At 38.7% G+C, this 19,972-nt stretch overlaps 1 protein-coding gene across 4 annotated transcripts in view; it reads left to right on the top strand.

The window, feature by feature from the left end:
* MAP4K4 (mitogen-activated protein kinase kinase kinase kinase 4) overlaps positions 1-13,624 on the top strand; it is a 155,690-nt gene extending 142,066 nt beyond the window's left edge. For all 4 annotated transcript variants that reach the window (XM_081947642.1, XM_081947643.1, XM_081947641.1 and 1 more), the window contains 6 exons: positions 2,365-2,499; positions 3,596-3,696; positions 4,902-5,051; positions 8,146-8,305; positions 9,291-9,430; positions 10,308-13,624. In XM_081947642.1, the coding sequence (XP_081803768.1) occupies positions 2,365-2,499; positions 3,596-3,696; positions 4,902-5,051; positions 8,146-8,305; positions 9,291-9,430; positions 10,308-10,391 (770 nt within the window). In that variant the 3' untranslated portion in view covers positions 10,392-13,624. The remainder of the gene's footprint in view (positions 1-2,364; positions 2,500-3,595; positions 3,697-4,901; positions 5,052-8,145; positions 8,306-9,290; positions 9,431-10,307) is intronic.
* The last annotated feature ends 6,348 nt before the right edge of the window (positions 13,625-19,972 follow it).

Here is a 19,972-nt window from a genome sequence, read left to right as displayed (position 1 = left end):
TTTCCTCGACTCCCACTGTAGTCACATGCTTTCTTTCCTCTTTCCCTCTTACTTGTCTATCCTTCCTTCCACCCTCCCTTCCTCCTTCCCTTCCTTCCTGCCTCCCTTCCAGTTCCCTCCTTCCTCTTTCCCCCTGCCTGCCTGCCTTCTTTCCTCTTTCCCTATCCTCCTATCCTTCCTTTCTCCCTCCCTCCTTCCCTGCCTCCCTTCCAGTTCCATTCTTCCCTCCTTCCTTCTGCCTCCTTCCTGCCTGCTTGCCTTCTTTCCTCTTTCCCTCTTGCTTGTCTATCCTTCCTTCCACCCTCCCTTCCTCCTTCCCTTCCTTCCTGCCTCCCTTCCAGTTCCCTCCTTCCTCTTTCCCCCTGCCTGCCTGCCTTCTTTCCTCTTTCCCTATCCTCCTATCCTTCCTTTCTCCCTCCCTCCTTCCCTGCCTCCCTTCCAGTTCCATTCTTCCCTCCTTCCTTCTGCCTCCTTCCTGCCTGCTTGCCTTCTTTCCTCTTTCCCTCTTGCTTGTCTATCCTTACTCCCTCCTCCCTTTCTTCCCTCCCTCCCTGCCAGCAGCTCCTCCAGCATCCCAGCTGGAAGCAGCAGCACAACAGTCGCCGTTACCAGGGGCGAAGGGGTGGCGGTGGCAAGATGTCCCTTCCCCAACAGCGGCTGTTGCGCTTCCGCTTCCAGACGGAATGCTTGCGGGTGAGCTGCTGGCGGGGAGGCGAGCTACCTGCATAAAGACGCCGCCGAGGGCATGGCAGAATATATCCCGGTTTGAAGTGGCAGCGCTGGGGACTGCTCAGAGACTCATCAGAGCCGCGGGCTGGAGCTGTGCAAAAAGTCTGCTTGGGCTGGGGGGGGGAGGGAGGGAAGCCTGGGACAGCCATGCTTCCCTCCCTCCTACCCCCGCCCGAGCAGGCTTCTTGCACAGCTCCAGCCCGCGGCTCTGATGAGTCTCTGAGCAGTCCCCAGCGCTGCCACTTCAAGCTGGGATGTATTATGCCTCGCCCACGCCGCAGCCGTTGCACCCAGATGGAAAGGGGGGCGCGCCCCACTATTTGAGAACCGCTGGATTAGGTGAAGGGCGGATCAAATCACAGCTATAGAGGCCAACTAGATGCTCTTTCAAAATTTGCATTTAGGACATGGCGCTTTGATTCAAACTATCTTGAATAAATTGACACAATATAATTAATAAGTCATTCGGATACAGAGAAGCAGCTTTAATGATTGCTAAATTCTGCACATTTTCTAGCTAAAATCAGGTAATAGAGCTGTACATATAATTCAAGTATAGTTCAACCATTTGGGATTGTACAGGCATTAATGTATTTGGCAAGTTTATTTTCACTCTTTCTTAATTACTTTTAGTCATGCCTGGTTGACATTTTCTATTGTTGATTCTTTTCCTGGTTTCAACTAGCTGAACAAGCTTTGATTTTTTTTATTTTAGTTTTTTAGTTTTATTTGGTGGTGGTGTTTTTTTGTTCCAAAGTGAATCACTTTGCATTTATGCACATTGAATTGCATTTTGTAATAATTTCGTAATAATGTTTGTCGTAATACAGTCAGTTCATTCGGTTTGAACAAATTGTTTTGTAGCTACTTGCTAATCTATTTTCATTTTTACTACAGTGCATAATTTAGTATCAGATACAATTTAGGCATATATTTGTCACGCTTTTTAAAAGTTTGCTTCAGTTCTTCATATTCTATCCTGAATGCATCACTTGCCTACAATTCAGTCAGAAATCTTCCCTGCCACTTAAGTGATAACAGTGGTGGCTGTATAAGGCTTAGTGTGAGAACCACAGAACAGCTGTTATATAGAAAAGTCTTCTAGAAGTTACTATTCCATTTACTGTACAGCTTGACTAAGCTCATTCTGATCATGTGATTGGTTAAAAAGTACAGTGATAAATTTGTAGCTCTTTTGTGTTCTTAAGGTTTTTTTAAATGAGGAAAAATATTTCATATTTTTATCAAATACAACTATTCTATGAACTTTGGGATACCTCTGTGCTTATATTACTATGTTACTTCATTACTCACGTGAGAGTCATCTCTAGCAGATGATCCTTTCTTCTAAACAGATTACTGGTTCCTGGGAGTAGGGGATATTTTCTTTAAAATACAATTTAGGAAGTTTGCCCTCATATATCTTGTATTTGGAGTAGGAATACAATGGCTACTTAAGCTTTTTTTTTTTTTAAAAAAAGTTAAAGTTCTGAATAAGAACCTCTGGCAGATAAAATTACGTGGGATAGAATCATATACAGATGATTCCATAACATTCTAGTAATTATTGAATTATTCTACATAGTGTAATAGTGCAAACCTTGCCCTGTTGTTAAGAAAATACTTTTTGCCTAGGTAAGAAAAATAAATTGAGAGTTTATTACCTCTCATGGTTAAGAAACAAGATCCTTCACAATGACCCTGAAGTAGAAAAAAAACAAGGATGGACAACTGTGGGTGATTTAGAAGGCTGTGTACACTACAAAGTTGGTAGGTAATTCATTATCTTAATTTGAAAGCAATTCTAGTTATAAGTAACTTCCTAACAAAAGAGAAGTTTTGATTTTTATGAGTAAATGATATGGCATAAAAATACAGCTGTATATTTCACATTTTCAAAATAAATGCTCTTAAGGATGCCCTGTTTTTATTTATATATATAGTGTCACAACCCCTGGTATGCCCAAATATGGGAACACACGGCTTCCCTTTTCTGTCTTTCGGCTCACTCCTGGAGACCATCCAGGCAGGAAACCATATTTTTAATGTTGCCTTTGTTACATTTGTGTTGTATTTGTGCTGATAAATAAATAAATATGTATATTCATACACACACACACATGCTTTAGTACAAACAACTGTGAATTGAGCATGAAGCTCATATTTTCCACTTCCTTGGTGTCATGTCATTTCCTAAAATGTTCTAAGGTCAAAGCATAGAGAGAAGTAATTTCCTGTCCTGTACATTGTTTTACCAATTCTGAACACAGCAGAGATTAATTGTGTATCAGTAAAATCATATATATTAGGAAGTATTAAGAAGATAGTCTGACCCTCTTATCCTGTTGGAAAATATATAAATGAAACACCAGGAAGTTATTGACTGCTGCTGACTTTATTGCAAAGAAGAGATGTCATATAATTTTGGGTCTGGTATTAGTTTTATCTTAAAGCTAAATCCGTAATAGTAATTTTCTGTGGACTGGCTTTCTTTCTTTATCTATCAATCTATCTAATCATTTCTTAGTATTTATAAGTACTGATAATTAGTTTTTCTCTCTCCCTCCCACATTTATATGGTAAAAAAACTGTTAAGAGTCATTGAATACTTTAAGAATATGTCTGAACTAGAATCTATATTTAACGTTAATGTATCAATATTACATACATGTAATGTTAATTATTATTACGTAGTTCGAGAAAATTTTAGAGCAACAGTTCAAAACTTTGTGAATTAGACTATAAACTCTCTGATGTGTATATTTATATTTTCTACAATAAATATTGAAATTTGATGCCTTATCAGCTGTATAAAACATTTTACTTAAATAATTTTACAAAATGTTTTTGTCCTTTTTAATTTTAGTAAAATATGAAAGAATCAAATTCTTAGTAATTGCTTTGAAGAGTTCTGTGGAGGTCTATGCCTGGGCACCAAAGCCATACCACAAATTTATGGCATTTAAGGTAAGAGTGCCTCTTTCCCTTGAAATATGTCATTGAGGAATGTCAGTGTAAACTTAACTGTCAACAATTTTTAATTTTGGTATATGGTGCTTTAAATAGCATTAAAGGCAATAACAAATTGCCTAACCATTAGGCAATAACAAATCTAAATTCACCCAGTAGTATTGGGGAATATTGCTACTCTAGAATTGAAATATAGCTTATATCTACCACACTCTTGTGGAACTCTTGAGTTGATGTGCTTAAGACCTATGGATAATAAGTAAAAAAAACTGATTCTTCAAGAGAGAGATTAATCCTATAAGGAAACCAGGAACATGACTTGACATATTTTCTTGCTTCCTTCTTTTTTATATGAGGGATAATTGCTTTAGTAGAAACATGGTCTGTGTATGAGGGATAATATGCACATGTTTTACTGGTGTCCCTTAGTCATGAGACTTGTTGCCAATTCCCCAGTCAGAAATGTTGCAATTTTCCTCATTACTCTCATTTTCCTTTCAGTTTGTAGGCTTTTATTACATGGTTTTCCATGTACTACCAAGTTTTAGATTAATGGTCATGCAAGATGAGCCAGCCCTACATAGGAAAAATGATATAAGACTTTGTTCATTGATCTATTCAAGAATATTCAAGGTGGAGAAAGGGAATATTATTAAGAAAGAGATGAGGAAATTAAATGGAGTGTTATTATGAAAATTCACCTTTAAGTCTAGTCATTTTTTCAGAACTTCAAGACTGCATGCAAGTGACTAGTTGTTTTTTCCTATGAAAAGGTTTTATAGGGGGGGAAAACTAGTCGCACACAGTCTTGAAGTTCTGAGAAAATGACTAGACTTAAGGGTGAATTTTCATAATAACACTTTTAAAATATAATACCTCTCACTTTACTTTTAATTTGTATTTTTCTTCTTCATTTATGTAAAAGTTCAATCAGTAGCTTTTATAAAGGAAATGAAGCAGTAGCGATCAAACGCTAAACTTTTGTAAAAGATTGTAAAAAGCATACGATTTATCTGATCTAAAAATATTATACTCATTCTCATGGCTCATTCTTATATTTCAAGTTCATTGCCATATAGCAAGTGAACAATAATGATGGAATCAATGAATACTGCTTAGTCCATTCCAGATGAAATATTTTCCATAATTGTTTTCAAAATAATCTCTTCAGTATATATGTATATATTTTATTTACTTAACAGTCATTTGGAGACTTGGTACATAAGCCATTATTAGTGGATCTTACTGTAGAAGAAGGCCAGAGACTGAAGGTGATCTATGGCTCCTCTGCTGGTTTTCATGCAGTTGATGTGGACTCAGGATCAGTATATGATATTTATCTTCCAACTCATGTAAGTATGTAGCATTGTAACCATGTTAATTAACTCATATTTTTGATAATGGACAAAACACATATCCAAAACATACTAAAGGCTGAACGGATGGCATATAATTAATAATTTATGTCCAAACATGCGTATCTATAGATGACCCAAAAGGTGCTTTTCCAAAAGACAACTGGATTTTCTTGTTGTTGTTTTTTTTTTAAATATTTCACTTCTCATCCGAGAGGCTGCTCTACTTCTGAAATGTTTTCAAAGAAAAAAAAAATCAAGGAAGTCCAGTTGCCTTTGGAAAATCACCTTTGGGACAAATGTGACTTGGATGATTGAGAATTTCCATAAATACTGGAGAAGATGAGCTTTGTGCTTTGGAAAGCAATAAATAAAAGAAGAGCTGTGGGACACAAATCCGTTATATCTGAGAACGTTTATGATTCCATGGATTATTTCTCAGTCTAGGACAGCGGTTCTCAACCTGTAGGTCGCGACCCCTTTGGGGGTCGAACGACCCTTAACACAGGGGTTGCCTAAGACACAGGCGCACGCTGCCCTCTTCTCTCTGACAGTCGCCTGGTTAAAAAGCCATCCCCCGTGGTGCTTTTCCCGGGGGGGAGGGGGGCTCCGCAGAACATCCCAAGACCGATGCCACTACATCTGCTCTCTTTGAGACAGGTCCTCTTCAGAAGGATTAGACCTCGCTGGTCCCATTTGCGTTCCTCGCCTTCCAGCCGCGGCCCCACGCCATGGAAAACATAGGCACGCACACGCCCTGCACAATTACAGCCCAGAGCAGGACCAAAGCCCCTCTCCCAACTGGCCGTTCCTCCCTCAGAGGGCTTCGGGGGGAAGCTTCTGCAGAAGCCCGGGTGAGTGAGAACAAGTTCCCACTGTTATGAAGTCTCTGAGGCTGTAATTGTATAGGGTGTGTGTGCACACCTATGTTTTCCACGGCGTGCCGAGGCTCTGGGCGGCCAGTGATGACTTGGAGCCCATCCATGGGGGCGTGGTCCCCCTCGCGTTCCTCGTCTTCCCAGATGGGCTCCGGAGTCATCGCCGGCTGCGCAGAGCCTTGGTGTGCACAACCCCCCCCCCTGCACAATTACAGCCTCGGAATCTTCGTTAACGGTGGGAACTTGTTCTCACTTGCCCGGGCTTCTGCAGAAACTTCCTTCCAAAGCCGTCCGAAGGAGGAAGGGCCAGTTGGGAAAGGGGCTTTGGTCCTGCTCTGGGCTGTAATTGCATGGGGTGTGCACGCACCTATGTTTTCTATGGTGAGGGGCCATGGCTGGAAGATGAAGAACGTGAGGGGGACCAGCGGGGCTTTGTCCTTCTGAAGAGGACCTGTCCCTAAAGAGGGGAGATGTGGTGGCATCGTCTTGGGATGTTCTGCGGAGCCCCCCAGGGAAAAATGCCGCTGCCAGGTACTTTTAACCATATATTTTGGTCCTATGACTGCAGAATGCTGCAAAAAATCATAGATGTAGGCCACTTGTTGAGTGTTTCAAATGTGATTGGAACACTCAACAAGGTGACCACAGTATGTGTGTCTGTGTGTGTGTGTGAGTGAGAGAGAGGGTGAATGAGAGAGTGGCAGAGAGGGAGGGAGGGAATCAGAGAGAGATGGTCAGAGAGAGGGGGGAGGGAGGGAGGGGGACAGACAGACAGACACAGAGACACACACACACACACAGAGTGAGTGATTAAATGAGTGAGTGAGAGACAGACAGACACATACACACACAGTGACAGAGAGAGAGAGACACACACACAGATTGAGTGATTAAGTGAGTGAGTGAGAGACATACACATACACACACAGAGTGACAGAGACACACACAGAGAGAGACAGAGGGAGAGAGACACAGAGAGAGAAACACACACAGAATGAGTGAGAAACACACACACACACAGAGTGACAGAGATGGGGGAGGGAGGAGAGAGAGACAGAGTGATACAGAAAGAGACAGAAAGACACACAGAGAGAATGACAGAGACAGAGAGGGAGGGAGGGAGAGAGAGACAAAGAGCCACACGGGGAGAGACAGACAGAAAGAGAAAGAAAGGAAGAAAAAAAGAAAAATAAAAAGAAAGTGGGAGACAGAGATGAAAGAAAAAAAGAAAGAAAAAGAAAGAGAACTTATGACCACAATTGATCCCAAAATTTTGGTTGCTAAGCAAGAGCGTCATTAAGAGTTTCACCACATTTTGTGCAACGAGTTGGATGTGCCGAACAATGCACTCTATTTCACATTGCGCATACTGTCGCAAAATAGAGCAATGTAGTTTACTGTTGTTATATTAAGACTGTTACCCATGCTACATCATGCTTCAAGACAAAATTTCATTTATTTGTAATTAGAAATAAATATTTCACAATATATAATTACATATTGTTTTTGTGATTAATCACTATGCTTTAATTATGTTCAATTTGTAAAACAGTGAAAATACATCCTGCATATCAGATATCTACATTACGATTCATAACAGTAGCAAAATTACAGTTATGAAGTGGCAACGAAAATAATTTTATGGTTGGGGGTCACCACAAAATGCGGAACTGTATTAAAGACTCGCGGCATTAGGAAGGTTGAGAACCACTGGTCTAGGACCATGATGGCGAACCTATGGCACTCCTGCCCAAAGTGGCACACGAAGCCATGTCGCCCAGCACATGCAGTCTTGCCTGTTTGCCTTCCGGGTTTCTGGCATGCATGTGTGCGCAACAATCAGCTGTCCTTCGCGCGCGCGGCAGTGCCAAAAACTGGCGTGCACATGGGCGCTGGCCAGCTAATTGTCAGGTGCGTATACGTGCAAGAACCCAGAAGTTTGGCTTTTCTGGAGCACGGTTCCATCGCGCACACAGCAGTGCTAAAAACCAACCTGTGCATGCTGATGGTCGGGCACACATGTGCGCTAGAACATTCGGCTTTTTCGGAGTGCGGCCCTGACAAGCGTGCAGGTGACATTTTCACACGACCTTTTCAGCACTTGGTGCCGAAAAAGTTCGCCCTCACTGGTCTAGGAAATGTGTGGTGCAATTCAGAGAAAATGAGAAATACCTTGTGGCCGAATGGGAGTTGAAAGATACATGTATTTGCAGATTCAGTGTAGTATCCAGCCCCATGCGATCATTATTCTTCCTAACACTGATGGAATGGAACTGCTTGTTTGCTATGAGGATGAAGGAGTATATGTCAACACATATGGAAGGATCACCAAAGATGTGGTTCTGCAGTGGGGGGAAATGCCTACATCTGTGGGTAAGTATGCCAAGCTTTTACAAAACACTTTCAGAAAATGGTAGATAAATGGTTCTTTATCTGAAATTCAGTCATTTTGGCTATTGAACAATCGATTGGTAAACCTTATATTCTCTATTTCTATTGCTAAGTCAGAGGACATAATAATAACTGTATTGCTGCTATACCTATACATTATTTAGTCCACCTATGCTTAAGTTTAAATGCTTTGGATGAAAACAAAATAGATCATGGAGCATAATTGCATCTATAAGGTGTTCAGAGGTACTACAGAAAAGCAAAATATCCATACCCGATGGATATTTTTGTATGGCAACAAGTTCAAAAAGAATACATTTCAAGCTTCTTGGACCCAGTTAGATTTTTCTAAAATAATCTGATGTTATGTATTTTTGTCTTGATAATATTATTAAAGAATCAATTATTTGTAGGCTATCATTGTACATATATGGGAGGTAAACAATTTTGAAGAAAGAATATTTGTTATGAAGGTATATGCTTACAATTACTGGTATATGTTCTAGTACTTTTAACAATTGAAGAGGTGTGTGTATGTATTTATTAATGTATTTGCTGCCTTTATAATTTTAACAAATAACGCAAGGTGGCAAACATATCCAACACACCTTCCTCCTTCTATTTTCCCCATGACAGCAATGGTGTGAGGTATGTTAGGCTGAGACAGACTGGCCCAAATCACCCAGTTTTCCTGACTAAGGCAGGACTTGAACTCACTTCTCCTGTTTTCTAACCTGGTGCCTTAAGCACTAGATTAATCTTGTTTTAGTAGAGAGAAGATGGCAATTAATTAAAAGTTTATCTAAACTCAAAATATTCTCTTTCTGTTTTTTAAATGAATATTTATGTCATTGAGATTAAATGAAATTTTTGGTTTGTATGAAAAATTAATAGGATGTAGAATGACCGTGATGGGGATTACTGTTTATTATTATATTTAATAGTGACTTTTTTCTTTATCTTAAAGCCTACATTCGATCTAATCAGATTATGGGCTGGGGAGAAAAGGCTATTGAAATACGGTCAGTGGAAACAGGACATTTGGATGGTGTATTTATGCACAAAAGAGCACAAAGACTCAAATTTCTATGTGAACGTAATGACAAGGTAAGATATATATGGATATATTTTCTACTTCTAATACTCAGTTTAGCAGTTTTATAATTACTGTGGAGAAGAATGAATGATGACACCAATCCTCTGACATTTGAGTGTGGGCAAAAGGATTAGAGGGCCACTGCTATTGATGGACACTGAACTTTTGATTCCTGGAATAACAGCAAAGCTTTAATTAACATCAAAGAGCATGTAAAATGTCTTTCCCCAGGGTTTTTCTGCTGCACACTCATATTGCACAGAGGCTTGGGTGTCACCATTAATGAACAATAATCTTTTTCATCCTGCTCCCTTCCAGATAGGTCAGGATTGAAATTACCATAATTTTTGTATCAGTACATCATGGGGACGCGGTGGCTTAGGGGCTAAGACGCTGAGCTTGTCGATCAGAAAGGTTGGCAGTTCGGCGATTCGAATCCCTAGTGCTGCGTAACGGAGTGAGCTCCCATTACTTGTCCCAGCTTCTGCCAACCTACCAGTTCGAAAGCATGTAAAAATGCAAGTAGAAAAATAGGAACCACCTTTGGTGGGAAGGAAACTGCATTCTGTGCACCTTCGGCATTTAGTCATGCCGGCCACATGATCACGGAGACCTCTTCTGACAGCGCTGGCTCTTCGGGGGTGGTGCTCATCTCTTTGAAACAGAGATGAGCACCGCCCCCTAGAGTCGGGAACGACTAGCAAGCATGTGTGAGGGGAACCTTTACCTTTACCTTACATCACATGAGGCATTACGACAGGAGTGAGAAAAGCTGTAGATAAATTCAGCCTTGTGATGTTTGTTTTGATGCTGATTGTTTTCTGTTGGTTTCCCACCTTTGCTCCATTGTCTGATAAGTTTGTTTTCTCTTGATCTCTTGCTTCACAGGTTTTCTTTGCCTCTGTACGGTCTGGAGGAAGCAGTCAAGTTTATTTCATGACTTTAGGCAGGACTTCTCTTCTCAGCTGGTAGAAGCCTTCTCGTTTGGCAAGGAATTGCTGTCCTTTGGAGTCTTCATAACTTGGAATCATTTGCAACTGGAGTACAGACCTGCCATGATGCATTCCAGACATGCTATTGCGTGTGCCAGCATCACTGGTGTTGGGTTCTTTTCATTTTTAAACTGAGGCTGCAGGGTGCAGCTGGTGCTTTTGGCCATCAGGTGCTATCTGATTTGGGATCCCGCTAGAGAAAGAATCAGGTCTCTCCTTTTCCTCCTTTCCCGCTCCAGATCTCCTAATGAATAAAGGAAGAGAGACTAACCAGGAAAATGTTTTTTTGGAAGGAGGCAGGCAGGAGAAGGTGCAGGAGGGTGACATAGGTGGACTCTGTGTCACTGAAGCAGGGGGCAAATTTAATATAGTAATATTAACAATGTAATTTAATTGACATTTCTTTTTTTCTTTTCTTTCTTTTTTCTTTCTTTTGTAATGTGACTCTGTGGAAAAAGAGAAAGATGCAGGTTTTAAAAGTTAATATTTATAAAAATGTGAAAGGCACAGTGGTTGAGGGAAGGTGGGGTGGTTTTCTTTTTAAGTTTTGGCCTGGCCAAGAGTTCAGTCCTTCTTCTCCTGTGTACCAAGTTTTGCCTAAAAATCACAGTGAATGGGGTTTTTTTAAAGAAAAAAATAACAGCATAGTTCACTTTTCTACAATGACTCTTCATTAGGCCAGAACTTGGTAATTTCAGTGTTAGCACTGCCTCAGTTAAAGGTTTAATTTTTGTTTAAACCTAAAATGTGCAACAGCTTTTACTACCAGCCTATGGGGAAAGAAAATTCCAAACATGTTTATTTTTGTGCCTACCTCATTGTTTCTAATGCATACAATAAAAGAGGTGGTTTAGGTTTATAATTTTTTTAGATGAACCAGTACTAATATCCACTTAATTGTGATACCAAAACTATCAGATTACAGTTTTGACTGTTACTTTCATACTAGGTTTTAGGAGATCAGACCAGCAGTCACTTGTAATGATTAAATTAGATTTAAGGACTGGAATTCAGTGACTTAAGTAATTGGGTTTTCTTTAATTTTGAAAGAAGACTTTTAATTTTATTTGTAACAGTTTCATTACCAATGGAACTTAAAGACGTTTAGCCTAAAATCCAGAAAATTTTACCTTTAATATGAGAGATTTAGTAAAACACAAGTAACAAAAACTAGGCAAATTCAATACTTTTGTAAGAAATTTGGAATGTTTTCCTGTTCTAAAAATGCAATGCTCTAAAACTATAAGAATGTAGTTAATTCTGACTATTCAGTTTTTTAAAGCAGCATATACTTGTGTTTCAGTGTAAAATCTAAATTCTTGGATCTTTTTCTTTCCCCTGTCCCATGTTTTTAAAGGGGAAAAGCTCCACAAAATTTTGTTTTAGCCAGAGAATTTTTGGCCTTTATAATAAATCTGTCAAGACTAATACTTTGAAAGGCTACATGTGTTTATTACTTGAGAAGACTTGAGTGTGTAATTATCTGTTGGTGATGTAATAATGCACAGTGTCATGATACAATAATTATGATTTTTGAACTTTTGAAAAATATATTTGGGGTAATTTAGTTGACAGTTGCCTTAAGTTCACTGTTTTAATCAGTGAATTGGATTCCAGTGTTTCATGGCATGAAAATTAGGGACTTACCTGTGATTCTTCAGTTAAGAGGCTTTGACAGATCAAGTAACATAGACCAAATACAATAATACAATAATAATACAATAATAGCAGAGTTGGAAGGGACCTTGGGGGTCTTCTAGTCCAACTTCCTGCCTAGGCAGGAAACCCTATATCGTTCCAGACAAATGGCTATCCAACATCATCTTAAAGACTTCCAATGTTGAGGCATTCACAACTTCTGGAGGCAAGCTGTTCCACTGATTAATTGTTCTAACTAATTAATTGTTCTAAATGACTTGCTTTGTGTCAAACAGCACCAATTGAAGGAGCCTAGATCTGAGTTAGTAGTACTTAGGTCATCAGTAAAAGTGCTGTTTCTTTTCCTTAACTAACTTTCTCCTCTTTATTAAGCAATTTCTTTCAAGGGAAGGGTTTCTTCTTCCCTCAAAAGTAATGTTGTATATACAACAGATAGGAACAAATTTCTGGTTTGATTTAAAACAAAACCAAAAAAACAAAAATCATGTCTTCTTCATTGTTTGGGATTTGGATTTGGATAGCACTGAATGTCAGACCCAAGATTACAGGTGACTTTCACTTCCCTTCATTCCTCTTAGCAAACAGTCAAAAAAATCAATGCTAGATTGAATAGTGGAAAATGAATGGGATGCAGGAAATTGGTGTTGCCACCAGCAATAGGATCCTCTCTGGCACTGGAACTGTAGCATAAGATAATAAAGCCAATGGGCCAGAGGCTCTGAGGAAAAGTTTAGAATCACATTATGTGATTAAAACTCATTTAATTTTTGCCCTTGCCTCTCATGCCGCCATGTTTGTATGCATGGGTGTGTACACCCCCCCAATGCATACTCATACATATATATATATATATATGCAGATATATGTATGTAAATATTTAAAAAGAGACTACTGTTCACAAATGGAAGAATGTTGTAATTTTGAAGAATTCTGCCAGATTAATATACTGGTGAAGCTCTGTCCGTCAGAATGAAAAGAAGATGGAAAAACAAATCCATGGTGGCTAATTTTACAAGTCAAATCAGTGTTATGAAACCACTACATACGAAATGTTGAAATCCATTTTAAAGCAGTGCTGTTGGTAAGCATTAAGAGTACTCTTAGTTTAGTTTAAGCTTTAAGTAATAATTTCTGTATCCTATGTCAAAGTAATTCTAACTGTATGAATGCAGTGACTTTATTTTTTATCGTATGCACATGTTATGTTGGAGAAAATGTTTACAAAAATGGTTTTGTTACACTAATGTGCATCACATATTTATGGTTTATTTCAAAGTGATTTTGTGGGGTTTAGGTTTTCATAGTGATAGCAGTACACATTTTTGTGTTTTTTTTAAAAAATAACCCCAGGAATTGCCACCTATGAAGATGCTTAAACAATAATACAAATGACAAAATTGCAGTAAAATTACTAATTGTAGAACTGCAAAATAGACTGGTGACAAGGAAACACCTAGCCTTTTTGCAGTGATGTCTAATTTTTTTTGTGTATTATAAATTACTGTTTCCCACCCATTTTTTCCTTAAATAAAGTAAAAATGGCACCTATGTGTATGTGGAAAGTATTTTGAGTAACTTTTTTTTCTCAAGAGAAAGCTTTTTGAGTGAAATTATGTAGGATTCTTTAACTGGTACACTTTGTGAAATATATATTTTGAAGGAAAAGCTAACACAAAAAAGGAGTGATGCTGAAAATGGTATGTGGGAATGACTTTGGAAAACGGGGAAGAGCCACAAACAGCTGTGGGACCAATAGCAGCTTAGCCAGCGAACAAACGTGTGTGTGTGTGTGTGAGTGTGTGTGTGTGGTTGTGTTGGCAAACATTTCAAGTGGAAATGTCTGTAATTTCTGTGGGCTGTAAAAGACAAAAGGGGAGAAATGGACTTCCAGACTTGCAAGATTTATGCCAGCCTATTGAGACAATCCGGACAGGAAGCACAAACAGATGGACTAAATTTACTTTATTGTAATGTTATGTTAACAAAACAAACCTGAAGGCACATCTCTCTTTTGTTTTTGTAGTCTTAAGAAACTAGAGAGGATTCCTTATCAGATGTCTGGAGGTTCAGCTTACCCAGCTGTGGTCCTTCCCTTTCTCTCCCAAAGTTATCCCAATAGACCACTGCAGATGTGTATCTGTTCTGAAGTAAGGTAGAATTGATTTACTTCTCAAAACATAGAGTAGCTAAAGTATCTTCTTTTTCCTCCCCAAAGATTTAACTAGGGTTAATTATTAAGGTATACATATATGGAATGTTCATGTGAGACATGCATCATCTGTTATTTGTATCTCACTGCATTTATATACATGGTGGTGTTGGTTTCTTTGTTATTTCAGAACAAACTCTGTTTCTATTCTTATTCTAAACACCATGTACTTTAAGCCCCATGCCTTAATACATTTCCTATAAATAAGTATCATCATATGGGCAAACCATAATTTACCTATCCTGTTTTTTTCTATTATTTTCAGGAATGCACTAGAAATAATTCGGGACTATGCAAATGTGTAGATGTGAGAAAGAGAGGTTAATATGGGGAAACTGCATGGAGGGAAGTGTGAATTGGTACAAAGTGAGATTGTGAGATAAGATACAGTGAATAATGCTTCCTGAAACAAAGTGAATTTGATTGGATGACACTATGGGGAGGTGGTTCTTAGATTGGGAATATTTGGAAAGAAGAATAGTATGAACCACAGTCGTCATATTGAAAAACATTGCAGTGTCTGACAAAAGATCCATAAGAGTTTTGCTGGGTGTCCACAAGTTTGGCTTTACATTAGTTGCTTTCTCAGACGTGTATCCCACTCTTTTTATAGTTGCTTAAGAAAGGACACATCACTCTCTGTCCTTCTAGTTTTCTTCCCAGCAGGACTCCAGTGCTTTGGCTGATGGAGAAGGACTCGTCCAAAGTTTCCTAATGAGCTTCTAGGGCAAAGGTAGACTTGATCCTCAATATCCGTGAGGCTGATCCGACATCTTAGCCATTCCCCACATTGATTCTTTTCTGCCAGAGCATGCATTAGTTTTCAAAATCTCTCCTGTACTAATGTGAAAAAACATATTGATTCCTGCGTATGTTTATTGTTAGGGTTATCTTTTTAACATTTCGGCTGAGTTTCAGAGGTGGGTTGCTGCCGGTTCACCAGGGTTTGGCCGAACCGGTAGTGGCCCGGAGTAACTGAGAACGAACTGGTACCGTGACCCATCTGTGCTCTAAACCTGTTTTTATGGCAAAAGGTAAATTGCACATGCACAACGTGCAGCGCCTGCACGAGCCCCAACAATCAGCTGGTTGTCACAGGGCAGTAGATTGTGCACACGCGCAAAGTGCAAATCAGGCATGCGCACGAACGGAACACGTGCAATCAGCGAACAGGTAGTGATGGAAAGAGCAACCCACCACGGCTGAGTTTGTACAACATGAAAAATACATCCGAATGACAAACTAAGCTTTATTTGTTTTATGTTGGACTTCTTTCTTTTTCAGTCCAGCTTGTTTTATTAATTCACTATTAACTACTATTCACTGCATTGTGCAAAACCAGAAAATAAACTAAATAACATTCATTAAAGAATTTAGTCCTAATCTACCCTGTTTCCCTGAATATAAGACCTCCCCGGATAATAAGCCCAATCGGGCTTTTGAGCGCATGCGCTAAAAGCCCTCCCCTGAAAATATTGCAACACTGCAGCAGCCATGAGGTGACCAAGCTCGCCACCTCCTGCACCTCAAAAATAATAAGACCTCCCTGAAAATAAGGCCAAGCGCTTATTTCAGAGGTCAAAAGAAAATAAGACCCTGTTTTATTTTCGGGGAAACACGGTATGTTAGATGACTGCCAAAGGCTTAATTTAGAGTTAAGCAACCGTCGTCTTCCTGTGAGCACACTAAATGTTGAGATTTTGTTCTTGGCAATGACAACCATAGTAGTTGTGACGAATTACAAAACAGTCATTTGCCAGCAGGCAAGCTAATTTTTTTTACTACTCTCCGTTTCCTCCAGTTTAGCCTGACAAAACAATATTTTGGAAATACTATTTTCTTATTTATTTATTTTTAAATGAAGCATTCCCCCTCCAAACGCAAGCCAGTCTGTATTAAAATTATGCTGACATAATCAGCAACTGGATTTCTAGAAATTGCAATAAATAGACAATGAATTTTTGTACAGAGTTTTCAGTGCACTGAGCCAAACTTTCCCAATCAGATATTCCCTAAATGCATTGGATTTCAACTCCTGATGCAATCACCAGCTTGTTTGTAACTGGCCACACTGATTGTGTGTATTCTACATGTTGAAATCTAGCATATCTGATTGAGAGATATTGCACGTTCACTTCTTCCCAGGCAAGAAGACTAATTACCAAATTTAAAATACAACTACCTCTGGACCAAAATTTGTAGAAGATCTAAACCTATATGTCTTTCAAAATAATTATTGCACATCCTAAATGTCTAAGCCTGTCTCCGTTTTTCTAGATCTTCAAAAAGAGAATACTAAAAATGGATGAATGAGCAATTTAAGTGTCATTTCTTAGTGTCTTGCTATCTTTCTTGCTTGTCAAAAGAAAAAAATATACATTTTAAAATGCATTCATGTCTTATGCACATAAACACACATCAAATTAAAATTCCATTAACTTCTATAAATTGTCCAAATTTTCTTTTGTGTGATTCTGAGTTTTTTTAGTCATACAGTAGACATGAACCTATTGTTTCTATTTCCTACATTATATCAGTCAACTCCTTAAAAATGAAACAATTGTGTCTGAACCTTGCATGTGTTCTCAGTCATTTTTTGTAATTGTAGATGATACTGTATTTTTGGGAAGAAATTGACTGTGAGATTGTGTAAATGTGCTTTCTTAACTATCTGAGTAACAACAAATAGTTCAGATGTGCTATTCCATTACAACACGCTAGGGTTTTGAAACTCCTGTGAAAAGTACGTGCTGTACATGGAAATAAATGATTGCTTTTTTCTCCTCTCATTCAGTTTATTTTAAATAATCAGTAAAATCTTCTATGATTGAAAACTTTTCCAAACTATTAAGAACTACACTTACTCATTATTCATTTGTTTTTAGGATGTTAAGATTTTCCTCTTTAGCTGTGCTTTTTCAGTATGAATTAGCTAAAATATTTTAATTGTTTGTAATATATTTAATGATTTATCTTCTGACTTGTTATTGTTAGATGCTATGAATGTACACGAGACAGAATACATTGAAATAAGTTGAAAAAGAACATCGCCATCATATTCTAGCCGTTCATACCAGTGAAATTAGTTGGTATTAGAAAGAAAAGAGATTGGATACAGAATTTTAAAATGTATATTCATCATTCAGTAAATTAAGCTCTTTGATCACATAATTTTATTTGATCTACTTGTTCACGGAGCAAAATTGTTGCTTCCAATTTGAAAAGGAATACATAGATATTCCAATTCTGCCTAGTTTATAATTCCTAGGGATTACACTGTTACATTACATGGGTCTTTAAAAAGCCAACACAATTAATATACATTTTAAAAGTGTCCAAATTAGTGATAATGCCTATACAACCCTCATCAATATAAACAAATATTTAAAAGATTAACAAGAATAGAATACTGGTGAGTGGGTTAATGGTAACACACTAACCCATTTGCCAATAAAAGCTCCTTTTAAAGAGCCGTGGTGGTGCAGTGGTTAGAATACAGTACTGCAGGCTAACTCACTGCTCACTCTAGGAGTTCGATTCTGAGTGGGTCAAGGTCGACTCAGCCTTCCATCCTTTCGAAATCAGTAAAATGAGGGGGCAATATGCTGAGTCTGTAAACTGCTTAGAGAGGGCTGTAAAGCACTATGAAGCAATATATAAGTCTAAGTGCTATTGGTATTTAAATACCATTACAGAGGCAAAGGCAAGATGAGGAAAGAGTTCTGAAGAAGGTCTCTGAAAACCCAGAACCAGGAGATCACAACTTTGGAAAGGAGATCCAGAAAGATCCTGCCCAGAGATAACAAAGGAAATAAACAGGATTCTAAGAGAAAGAATGATAAATATTAGAGAGTGCAGTGGGAGATTATGACTTGAGGGATATAAATGCAAACATCAGTAGTTTAAATGGAGAGCTAGTGAAGAACAGTGTCTTGCAGTGAAACATGAGGATAGTGTGGAAATTCTGAGCAACAACTGCTCAGAATTAGGGGATAAAAAACTTATTTGTAGTAATTTAAACTTGAAAAGTCCATAATGCTTGAGCAAGACCTTCTTTGGATGACCATGTGACAGCCGTGGCAAGGGGGGCGTTCCACCAGGTTCGCCTGGTGCGCCAATTGCGCCCCCTACTGGACCGGGATGCCTTGCGCACAGTCACTCATGCGCTGGTGACGTCTCGCTTGGACTACTGTAACGCTCTCTACATGGGGCTTCCCTTGAAATGCACCCGGAGGCTGCAGTTGGTCCAGAACGCAGCCGCGCGGGTAATTATGGGGAGTACTAGGTACTCCCATGTGACACCGTTCCTGCGCGAGCTGCACTGGCTTCCTGTGGTCTATCGGGTGCGTTTCAAGGTTTTGATAACTATCTTTAAAGCGCTTAGGACCTAGTTACTTGCGGGATCGTATTCTGCCCCATACATCACTGCGACCAATTCGCTCGCACAGAGAGGGGCTCCTCCAGGTGCCGTCCGCTAGACAATGTCGTGGGGCGGCGCCTAGGAGTAGAGCCTTCTCTGTGGCGGGCCCAGCCCTGTGGAATGACCTCCCTCCGGATATTAGGAATACCTCTGACCTCCGCTCCTTCCGTATTAATTAACCCACCTATTCCAAGCAGCTGGCCTGGCTCAACTTTGATCTAACCATATCGCTCCTGACGGGTTTTTAACTGGGTATTTTAATTATATTTAATTTCTAGGGGTTTTATATACTGTATTTTAATTGTTTTTATCAATCGACCTCCTCCTTGTGTATGTTTCAGTGTATGTCTTTGCTATATGTTTGTTTTGTTTACATATTTATTTCGTATGTTTTGTTGTACGCCGCCCTGAGTCCTTCGGGAGAGGGTGCGGCTAAGAAATAAATATATTATTATTATTATTATTATTATTATTATTATTATTATTATTATTATTATTATTATTATTATTATTATTATTATTATTATTATTATTATTATTACCTAAAGGGAATTGAACTGGATGTTGACTGACTTCTGTCTGTCCAAGTTAAAGCAATTTGGAATTTCCCTGAATGTACAAGAACAAAAGCACATTTACTGAAAGTCAGTGAAGCTGTAGGATTCCAATTAGAAAGATTACTTGTGGGAAAATATTCAAAATATCACAAGCTTGCAAAAACAAAGTAGGTAATTATAAATACATTTTCATTGGGACTTGGCTAGAATTCAACAACCATATATTTCATTATTGATTTTATTCAGAATCTTGGTATCTGTAATTCTGGTTTTTGGTGTTTTCTTTCAATGGTTGCATAATTTCTTAGCTTTTGGTCTTTAGCTGTGTACAGAAATCAATATGTAAAATCTCAACATAAATTATTAGGTAAGGCAAAACAACTATGTATTCAAAAAATCCACATAGCTTCCTTTTCAGAGCAAATGTTGCTGATTGGTACTTTATTTGGCATTGCTTGAATGCAAACAAATAATGCTAGTCCTTTGTCAACTTAGTCTTTCCCCTGGCATTCAACCTGAATGTAAATTTAAGGCCATTATTCCATGTTCTTCACTCAGACATGAAGCAGTAATTAATTATTTGGGGAGTCCCGTGATAAATCCATCAAGTTTGAGCCCCAAATCAAGCTCACTGGAGAAGTTCTGCTGAAGGTCTCAAATTAAAAAGATTTCCACATACAGTAGCACAGGGGTGTCCAAACTTGGGAACTTTAAGA

The sequence above is a fragment of the Natrix helvetica genome (genome assembly GCF_964273705.1).
Source record: "Natrix helvetica genome assembly, chromosome: 3".
NCBI classification, from domain to species: domain Eukaryota; kingdom Metazoa; phylum Chordata; class Lepidosauria; order Squamata; family Natricidae; genus Natrix; species Natrix helvetica.
This window is presented reverse-complemented; position numbering and strand designations above follow the sequence as displayed.